At 49.7% G+C, this 10408-nt stretch overlaps 1 protein-coding gene across 1 annotated transcript; it reads left to right on the forward strand.

The window, feature by feature from the left end:
• The first annotated feature begins 7223 nt into the window (after positions 1 to 7223).
• Positions 7224 to 9859, forward strand: PAQR8 (progestin and adipoQ receptor family member 8). Its single transcript, XM_038772920.1, has one exon. The coding sequence runs from the start codon at positions 7228 to 7230 to the stop codon at positions 8290 to 8292; it is 1065 nt and encodes a 354-aa protein (XP_038628848.1). The 5' UTR covers positions 7224 to 7227; the 3' UTR covers positions 8293 to 9859.
• The last annotated feature ends 549 nt before the right edge of the window (positions 9860 to 10408 follow it).

Below are 10408 nucleotides of genomic sequence, written 5' to 3' on the forward strand. Positions count from 1 at the left end.
CTACCTCTCTGCCTCCTTTCAAAGCCCTACTGAGAGCTCACCTCCTCCAGGAGGCCTTCCCAGACTGAGCCCCCTTTTTCCTCTCCTCCTCCCCATCCCCTCCGCCCTACCTCCTTCCCCTCTCCACAGCACCTGTATATATACTTGTACAGATGTACTACTCTATTTCATTTGTACATATTTACTATTCTATTTATTTTGTTAATGATGTGCATGTAGCTTTAATTCTATTTGTTCTGACGACTTTGACACCCGTCTACATGTTTTGTTTTGTTGTCTGTCTCCCCCTTCTAGACTGTGAGTCCATTGTTGGGCAGGGACCGTCTCTCTATGTTGCCCATTTGTACTTCCCAAGTGCTTAGTCCAGTGCTCTGCACACAGTAAGCGCTGAATAAATACGATTGAATGAATGAATGAATGAATGAATGAATAACCCTCACTTTGCTATGTGACCTGCTGGCTCCTTGTCCATGCTGCTTATTATCATTGTTACAACTAACCCTGTATTAAATGCTCACCAGAGGTTGAGCTATCCTTCGCTTTGAAGAGGATACTGCTGACGCACTGTATTAAGCTGAGATAAAATTAATTCGAACAAGGTCCCTGTCCCACCGATGTAGGAGAAAAAAAATCAGACAAAGCCAATGAATACAATTCAAATGTAAAGGCATGTCTATTGGCTAAACAGTATTTGGAAGGAGACGGTGTTTCCCGGCTCCGGGCAAGCAGTTCTTGATTACAAAGTTCCCACATCATCTGAATTTTCTCAAAGCAGGGAAGGTGCAATTGGTTTTGAATCCTCTCTGGCAGCTGGCAACCCCCCAACCCCTGACCCCATGGCCTCAGGAACCCCAGAAGACAGGAGGCTTTGGCTCCCTGCGGCTCTCCTGCTTGAAGATTGAGCCCAATTATTCTCCCAAATGGTTAGTACAGTTCCCTGCCCACAGTAGTGCCCAATAAATGCCACTGGTTGATTGAGTTACCCACCAGCCTGAGATTCATTCATTCGATCGTATTTGTTAATAATAATGATAATAATGGTATTTATTAAGTGCTATCATCATCATCAATCGTATTTACTGAGCACTTACTGTGTGCAGAGCACTGTACTAAGCGCTTGGGAAGTACAAGTTGGCAACATATAGAGACAGTCCCTACCCAACAGTGGGCTCACAGTCTTACTATGTGCAAAGCACTGTTCTAAGCGCTGGGGAGGTTACAAGGTGATCGGGTTGTCCCACGGGGGTCTCACAGTCTTCATCCCCATTTTACAGATGAGGGAACTGAGGCCTAGAGAACTTAAGTGACTTACCCAAAGTCACACAGCTGACAAGCGGCGGAGCCGGAATTTGAACCCATGACCTCTGACTCCAAAGCCTGTGCTCTTTCCACTGAGCCACGCTGCTTCTCCAGCTCTTACTGTGTGCAGAGCACTGTACTAAGCACTTGGAAAGTACAAAAGGGAACCAAATAGAGACAATCCCTACCCAACAGCGGGCTCGTTCGCTTTGGTTTCATCGGCGCTACTAATAATGATTGTGCTATTTGTTAAGTGCTTACTGTGCTCACTAATCGCTGGGGTGGATACAAGGAAATCAAGTTGGACACAGTCTCTGTCCCGCATGGGGCTCGCAGGCTCAATCCCCATTTCACACGTGAGGTAACGGAGGCACAGAGAAGTGAAGTGACTTGCCTAAGGTCACACAGCAGACACGGGGCAGAGCCGGGATTAGAACCCACAACCTCTGATTCCCAGGCCCGGGCTCTTTCCACTGAGCCATATTGGCATATGTTGCCAATTTGTACTTCCCAAGCACTTAATACAGTGCTCTGCACATAGTAAGCGCTCAATAAATATGATTGATGATGATGATGCTGCTTCTCATGGCTAGTGCTAGTGATTTCTGAGGAGGAAAAGGCCCGTTATCACAGAGCTGCTGTTTGGCTTGCAGTTCTTCCTGGTTTGGGATTTGGAAAGCAGGCTCTTTTGCCCTCTGAAATTATTTTTCCATCCCCAAACCTGATAGGGGCTCAATCAATCAATCAATCAATTTTTGAGTACCTCTGGAGTGCCTAGCATTATGTTAAGCGTTTGGAAGAGTATGTGAGCCTCTTGTTGGGTACGGATTGTCTCTATTTGTTGCCCAATTGTAATAATAATAATAATACTGGCATTTCTTAAGCGCTTACTATGTGCAAAGCACTGTTCTAAGCACTGGGGAGGTTACAAGGTGATCGGGTTGTCCCACGGGGGGCTCACAGTCTTAATCCCCATTTTACAGATGAGGGAACTGAGGCACAGAGAATAATAATAATAATGATGGCATTTATTAAGCGCTTACTATGTGCAAAACACTGTTCTAAGCACTGGGGAGGTTACAAGGTGATCGGGTTGTCCCACGGGGGGCTCACAGTCTTAATCCCCATTTTACAAATGAGGTCACTGAGGCACAGAGAATAATAATAATAATGATGGCATTTATTAAGCGCTTACTATGTGCAAAGCACTGTTCTAAGCACTGGGGAGGTTACAAGGTGATCGGGTTGTCCCACGGGGGGCTCACAGTCTTAATCCCCATTTTATAGATTAGGTAACTGAGGCACAGAGAATAATAATAATAATGATAGCATTTATTAAGCACTTACTATGTGCAAAGCACTGTTCTAAGTAAGCACTGGGGAGGTTACAAGGTGATTGGGTTGTCCCACGGGGGGCTCACAGTCTTAATCCCCATTTTACAGATGAGGTCACTGAGGCACAGAGAATAATAAAAATAATGATGGCATTTATTAAGCGCTTACTCTGTGCAAAGCACTGTTCTAAGCACTGGGGAGGTTACAAGGTGATCGGGTTGTCCCACGGGGGGCTCACAGTCTTAATCCCCATTTTACAGATGAGGTCACTGAGGCACAGAGAATAATAATAATAATGATGGCATGTATTAAGCGCTTACTCTGTGCAAAGCACTGTTCTAAGCACTGGGGAGGTTACAAGGTGATCGGGTTGTCCCACGGGGGGCTCACAGTCTTAATCCCCATTTTACAGATGAGGTCATTGAGGCACAGAGAATAATAATAATAATGATGGCATTTATTAAGCGCTTACTCTGTGCAAAGCACTGTTCTAAGCACTGGGGAGGTTACAAGGTGATCAGGTTGTCCCACGAGGGGCTCACAGTCTTAATCCCCATTTTACAAATGAGGTCACTGAGGCATAGAGAATAATAATAATAATGATGGCATTTATTAAGCGCTTACTATGTGAAAAGCACTGTTCTAAGCACTGGGGAGGTTACAAGGTGATCGGGTTGTCCCACGGGGGGCTCACAGTCTTAATCCCCATTTAACAGATGAGGTCACTGAGGCCCAGAGAAGTTAAGTGACTTGCCCCAAGTCACACAGCTGACAAGTGGCGGAGCCGGGATTTGAACCCATGACAGTAAGCACTCAATAAATACGATTGAATGAATGAATAACCTGATTTCCTGGTGTCTGCCTCAGTGCTTAGTGTACAGTACTTGGTACAGAGAAAGTGCTTAGCTAGTCCCAGTTTTTTTTTGGACAAGTTTTTTTTTTTATGGTATTTGTTAAGCACTTCCCCTGTGCTGGGCACTGTACTAAGCACACTGGGGTAGATATCATCATCAATCGTATTTATTGAGTGCTTACTGTGTGCAGAGTACTGTACTAAGCACTTGGGTGATATGAGGTCAACAGGTTGGGTACAGTCCAAGTGTTCCCTGTCCTCAAGGAGTTTCATTCAATCATATTTACTGAGCGCTTACTGTGTTCAGAGCACTGTACTAAGCGCTTGAGTTTACAACCTAATGAGGAATTTACCTGAAGCAGTGGAGACTCCCACAGGCAAGATTTTTTCAATTGTATTTCTTGAACGCTTACTGTGTGCAGAGCACTGTACTAAGAGCTTGGAAAGTACAATTTGGCAACAAATAGGGACAATCCCTACCCAACAACGGGCTCACAGTCCAGAAGGGGGGAGACAAACAACAAAATAAAACAGAACAAGTAGACAGGCATCAATAACATCAAGATAAATAAATCAAATTATAGATATAATGCAGATAATTAATAAAATAAATAGAATAATTAATATGTACATATATACACAAGTGCCATGGGGCGGGGAGAGGGGTAGAGCAGAGGGAGGGAGTTGTATTTTCTGACTTGCCTTGACAATGTCTTCTCGATTTGTTGATTCTGTCGCTGGTGGTTATTGCAATTCATTGGCAGACTGAGCCCCCTCCTTCCTCTTCCCCTCATCCCCCTCCCCATCCCCACCGAACCTTACCTCCTTCCCCTCCCCACAGCACCTGTATATATGTATATATGTTTGTAAATATTTATTACTCTATTTATTTTATTTGTACATATTTATTCTATTTATTTTATTTTGTTAATATGTTTGGTTTTGCTGTCTGTCTCCCCCTTCTAGACTGTGAGCCCGCTGTTGGGTAGGGACCATCTCTATATGTTGCCAACTTGTACTTCCCAAGCACTTAGTACAGTGCTCTGCACACAGTAAGCGCTCAATCAATACGATTGAATGAATGAATGGGCTTCCTTTCTTCATTTACCATACCTTAGTCTCTCCAGACACTTAGTTGAGGGTAGTAGGTGTTCATTATGGGCCAAGCACTGTGCTAAGCACAAGAGAAGCGGCGTGGCTCAGTGGAAAGAGCCCGGGCTTTGGAGTCAGCGGTCATGAGTTCAAATCCCAGCTCCACCACTTGTCAGCTGTGTGACTTTGGGCAAGTCATGTAACTTCTCTGGGCCTCAGTTACCTCATCTGTAAAATGGGGATTAAGTCTGTGAGCCCCACGTGGGACAACTTGATTACCTTGTATCTACCCCAGTGCTTAGAACAGTGCTTTGTACACAGTAAGCACTTAATAAATGCCATCATTATTATTATTATGTAGATACTAATAGAAGAGATCAGACCCAGTCGTGATCTGTGCTGAGCGATTAAAAAAAAAAAGAACCTGGTAAGATTCGAAATTCACTCCTTCGATTGTATTTATTGAGCGCTTACTATGTGCAGAGCACTGTACTAAGCGCTTGGGAAAGTAATAACAGGCAAGGGGAAGGGTGTGAGCAAGAAGAGGTAAGCAGTGGGAGAGATGAGAACGGGATACAGGAGTTGGTTGGCTTCAGGGGAGCCAAGCGCTATGGATCCCCCCTCTCTGTCTGCATTGCTGAGTGGGTCCAAAAAGCCACCAAACTTTGGAAAGAGCATAGGCCTGGGAACCTGAAGACCTGGATTCTAATCCCGGCTCCACCACTCTCCTGGTGTGTGACTTGGGGCAAGTCACTTCAATCAATCAATCAATCAATCGTATTTATTGAGCGCTTACTATGTGCAGAGCACTGTACTAAGCGCTTGGGAAGTATAAATTGGCAACACATAGAGACAGTCCCTACCCAACAGTGGGCTCACAGTCTAAAAGGGGGAGACAGAGAACAGAGCCAAACATACCAACAAAATAAAATAAATAGGATAGAAATGTACAAGTAAAATAAATAAATAAATAGAGTAATAAATATGTACAACCATATATACATATATACAGGTGCTGTGGGGAAGGGAAGGAGGTAAGATGGGGGGATGGAGAGGGGGACGAGGGGGAGAGGAAGGAAGGGGCTCAGTGTGGGAAGGCCTCCTGGAGGAGGTGAGCTCTCAGCAGGGCCTTGAAGGGAGGAAGAGAGCTAGCTTGGCGGAGGGGCAGAGGGAGGGCATTCCAGGCCCGGGGGATGACGTGGGCTGGGGGTCGACGGCGGGACAGGCGAGAGCGAGGTACAGTGAGGAGATTAGCGGTGGAGGAGCGGAGGGTGCGGGCTGGGATGGAGAAGGACAGAAGGGAGGTGAGGTAGGAGGGGGCCAGGTGATGGAGAGCCTTGAAGCCCAGGGTGAGGAGTTTCTGCCTGATGCGCAGATTGATTGGTAGCCACTGGAGATTTTTGAGGAGGGGAGTAATATGCCCAGAGCGTTTCTGGACAAAGATAATCCGGGCAGCAGCATGAAGTATGGATTGAAGTGGAGAGAGACACGAGGATGGGAGATCAGAGAGAAGGCTGGTGCAGTAGTCCAGACGGGATAGGATGAGAGCTTAAATGAGCAGGGTAGCAGTTTGAATGGAGAGGAAAGGGCGGATCTTGGCAATGTTGCGGAGCTGAGACCGGCAGGTTTTGGTGACGGCTTGGACTTCACTTCTCTGTGCCTCAGTAACTTCATCTGTAAAATGGGGATTAAGACTGTGAGCCCCCCGTGGGACAACCTGATCACCTTGTAACCTCCCCAGCGCTTAGAACAGTGCTTTGCACATATTAAGCGATTAATAAATACCATCATTATCATTATTATTATTATTATTATTATTATTGTCCATACCTCAGTTTCCTCAGCTGTAAAATGGGAATTCAGTACCTGGTCTCCCTCCTACTTAGACTGTGAGTCCCATGTGGGACAGGAATTGTGTCTGACCTGATTAGCTTGTATCTACCCCAGGGCTTAGAATAGGCTCTAGACTGTGAGCTCGTTGTGGGCAGGGAATTTGTTGCTTGTTGTGTGTTGTTTGTTGTTGTATTGTACTCTCCCGAGTGCTTACTACAGTGCTTTGCACACAGTTAGTGCTCCATAAATACAACTGAATGAATTAATGCTCAATGCATAAGCACTTAACAAACCCCATTTGGAAAAATGTGTCTAGGAGAAAAGGTGAAGGAATTCGAGGTGCTTAGCCTGGAGGAAAGAGGGCCAAGGGGTGACACCAGCTCTGCTCAGGAATAGGAAACCAGAGGATGCTACCCAAGTGTTGTTCTAAGTGAGAGAAATGGGATCAAACTGCCACTGATGTTTCCCCAAGGAGACACTTCCTGGTCATCAGCATGATCCAACCACGGAAGAGGCTATCAGAGGAGGCTGTGGGTGGGAGGGAAGGGGTCTGGGTTCCAGACATCTCAACTGTGCCGAATGGTTTGGCCTCTCCCTTGCCCGGAGCCCCTCAGATTCTTGAATGACTGGGATTTCTCTCTCCTTCCCGTAGGTCGAGGCCCTCTGGAGGAGGAGGAGAAGGAGGAGGAGGAGAAGGAGAAGAAAGAGGAGGAGGAAGAGAAGAAAGAGGGGGAGGAGGAAAAGGAAGGGGAGGAGAAGAAAGAGGAGGAGGAGGAGAAGGAGGCAGGAGGGGCCCGGGCCCAGGCAGCCCAACCATGACGACGGCCATCCTGGAGCGCCTCAGCACCCTGTCGGTCAGCGGGCAGCAACTGTGCCGCCTGCCCAGGCTCCTGGAGGACGGGCTGCCCAAGATGCCCCGCACGGTCCCTGAGACGGACGTGCCCCAGCTGTTCCGGGAGCCGTACATCCGGGCCGGCTACCGGCCCACGGGCCACGGCTGGCGCTACTACTTTTTCAGCCTCTTCCAGAAGCACAACGAGGTGGTCAACGTGTGGACCCACCTGCTGGCGGCCCTGGCCGTGCTGCTCAGGTTCCGGGCCTTCGCGGCGGGCCAGGCCCTGGCCTGGGGCTCGGCCCGGGCCCTGCCCCTGCTCCTCTTCGTCCTGTCCTCCCTCACCTACCTCACCTGCAGCCTCCTGGCCCACCTGCTGCAGTCCAAGTCGGAGCTGTCTCACTACACTTTCTACTTCGTGGACTACGTGGGGGTGAGCGTGTACCAGTACGGCAGCGCCCTGGCCCACTTCTTCTACAGCGCCGACCAGGCCTGGTACGAGCGGTTCCGCCCGGTTTTCCTGCCGGCGGCCGCCTTCTGCGGCTGGCTGTCCTGCGCCGGCTGCTGCTACTCCAAGTACCGCTACAGGCGGCCCTACCCCGTCATGCGCAAGCTCTGCCAAGTGGTCCCAGCGGGCCTGGCCTTCGTCCTGGACATCAGCCCCGTGGCCCACCGGGTGGCCCTCTGCCACCTGGCCGGGTGCCAGGACCAGGCCGCCCGCTATCACGCCCTCCAGATCCTCTCTTTCCTGGTCAGCGCCTACTTCTTCTCCTGCCCGGTGCCCGAGAAGTACTTCCCGGGGTCCTGCGACATCGTGGGGCACGGCCACCAGATCTTCCACGCCTTCCTGGCCGTGTGCACCCTGTCGCAGCTGGAGGCCACCCTGCTGGACTTCCAGGGCCGGCAGGACATCTTCGCCCAGCGCCACGGCCCCCTCTCCATCTACGGGGCCGGCCTCTCCTTCTTCGTCCTGGCCGCCTGCAGTGCCGCCACCGCCGCCCTCTTGAGACGCAGGGTCAAGGACTCCTTGACCCAGAAGGACTCCTGAGGTGGGCCCGGCGCTACCTCCGGCAAGTCGGAGCCCGTGGCCCGGCTGTCTTGGGAAACGCCGAAGGGTTTCTTTCTTTGGGTTCTTCTTTTTAGCGACGTTTTCTCTCCGAGGGTGAGCTACCGGGATGCCGTGATGGTTTTTTTCCTTTTAGGCCCGAGGGCGGGACTGTCGCTGACGTGGGCCGTGCTCCGTCCCCCGTGGTGCCGTCGGGAGCGACCGTCGGACCTGACCGTCGGATCAAGCGCGGCTCGGCTCAGCTCTTCCCCGAGTACCCGGCAACACATCTTTCCTTGGGAAAGGCCGCTTTGGCCTGGACCGGCTCCGGAGGGAAGAGGCGGGAGGGACCGAGCCAAGGGCCGGTCCCCGGTGGGAGGGCAAGAGGAGCCAGTCGGGCGACTTGGGACATCTGCAAGTCGGAGTCCGGATTGGGAAACCTTTAACGGAGCGAACGGCTGAGAATCCGCCGATCTCCACTCCCTTCTTTTTCCCCTCCCTTTTGCTCTCTCAGATCCGCTCCAAATCCCCGACCCTTCCTCCCGGGATGACTCGGCTGTCCACCTTTCCTCTTTAGTTGGACGGTCCCAGGCAACTTGCAGTCAGCGTCGCGGCCACGATCATTCCCCTTCCAGGGAGAGCTCGAGTCTAAATAGAGACATTCAGGACAGCCGTACCTCATCACACCCCTTGAAAGCCCCCAGTTCCCTCCAATGACAAGCACTACCAGCTCCCGACCAGTATATTCGTCTTATATTCTGGGGGAGTTGGGGAAGCTTGGTTTGGGTCTGTCACTTTTGGATTCTTGGCTGTCCGCAGACCCTTATCTTAGCTTCATTTCCTTCGGGCCTGGAGGGTTGGGGGTGTTCCTCGTGCCTTAGAAATACTAACATATTTAAGGGGTTTCCTTGCTCAGCCATGGGACACCCTGGACTGCCAGGGGTGTTGGGATCGGAGCGTGGGGGAAGAAATGAAAAAATCGTTCTGTTCTCCCAGCGGTTTGTAACCCGGAGGGGACTCCTTCTCCCTCCATTATAATACCTGGACGCTTGCTGATTCGCTTTTTCGCTGGGACCTCGGCTCTGCCTTTCCCGGGGCTTAGGGGAGCAGCTCCTCGGGCTGAACTCCAAGCCTTTGGGCCACTGTGCTACCTCCCCAAGGCATCTCAGGGTCTCTAAAACACAAATCCAGGTTTTCCGAGGGCACCTGAATAGATAAACGGGTCGGAGGGGTTGTCCAAGCCTTTTTTGCAAAGTTGGGGGTCCACCTTGGACTTCAATAGCAGGGTGAGATTGGATGTGAGAAACGATGTGAGTGGTGGGAAAATGGAAAAGTCACTGGATCATCCCAGGTATCTGGACAAAAAACTAAGGAGGTGGCTGTGGGTCCTAACTTTTGCCCATCTCTAGGGGATAGTGCAGATGTATTTTGGGATGAAGAGTAGAATGAGAATTCAAGTGATACTTAGGGATCTCAAGGTGCCCACAACTGAACAGAAATAGGGGGGATTAAATGCTTGTTCTCTCTCTTAAACTGTCAGCCCTAAGTGTCCAAACTGATTTAGAACAGTGTCTGGCACATAGTAATAATAATAAATAATAATGATAGCATTTATTAAGCGTTTACTATGTGCAAAGCACTGTTCTAAGCGCTGGGGAGGTTACAAGGTGATCAGGTTGTCCCACGGGGGGCTCACAGTCTTCACCCCCATTTTCCAGATGAGGGAACTGAGGCCCAGAGAAGTTAAGTGATTTGCCCAAAGTCACACAGCTGACAAGTGCTGGAGTAGGGATTTGAACCCATGACCTCTGACTCCAAAGCCCGGGCTCTTTCCACTGAGCCATGACACCATAAGAAAAACCCAACTAAAATAGGAAGGTCAGGGGGGTGGGAATATAGGGAGGGAAAGAAAGAGAAGAGGAGGAGTTGGTTAGGAGAGGATGAAATATGGGAAGAGTCATTTTAATTTCCACTGGGTCCCAGGATTACTTGGATTCACATTTTTTGCCAACACAACTCAACAGAGAACACTTCTCCTGCATCTTTATGCCATCAGATGCTTTTGTGATGCACCCATTAAATGATGCACACGAGGAAGAAGACAGAGAGCATCAGAAAC

The sequence above is a fragment of the Tachyglossus aculeatus genome, chromosome X1 (assembly GCF_015852505.1).
Source record: "Tachyglossus aculeatus isolate mTacAcu1 chromosome X1, mTacAcu1.pri, whole genome shotgun sequence".
NCBI classification, from domain to species: Eukaryota; Metazoa; Chordata; class Mammalia; order Monotremata; family Tachyglossidae; genus Tachyglossus; species Tachyglossus aculeatus.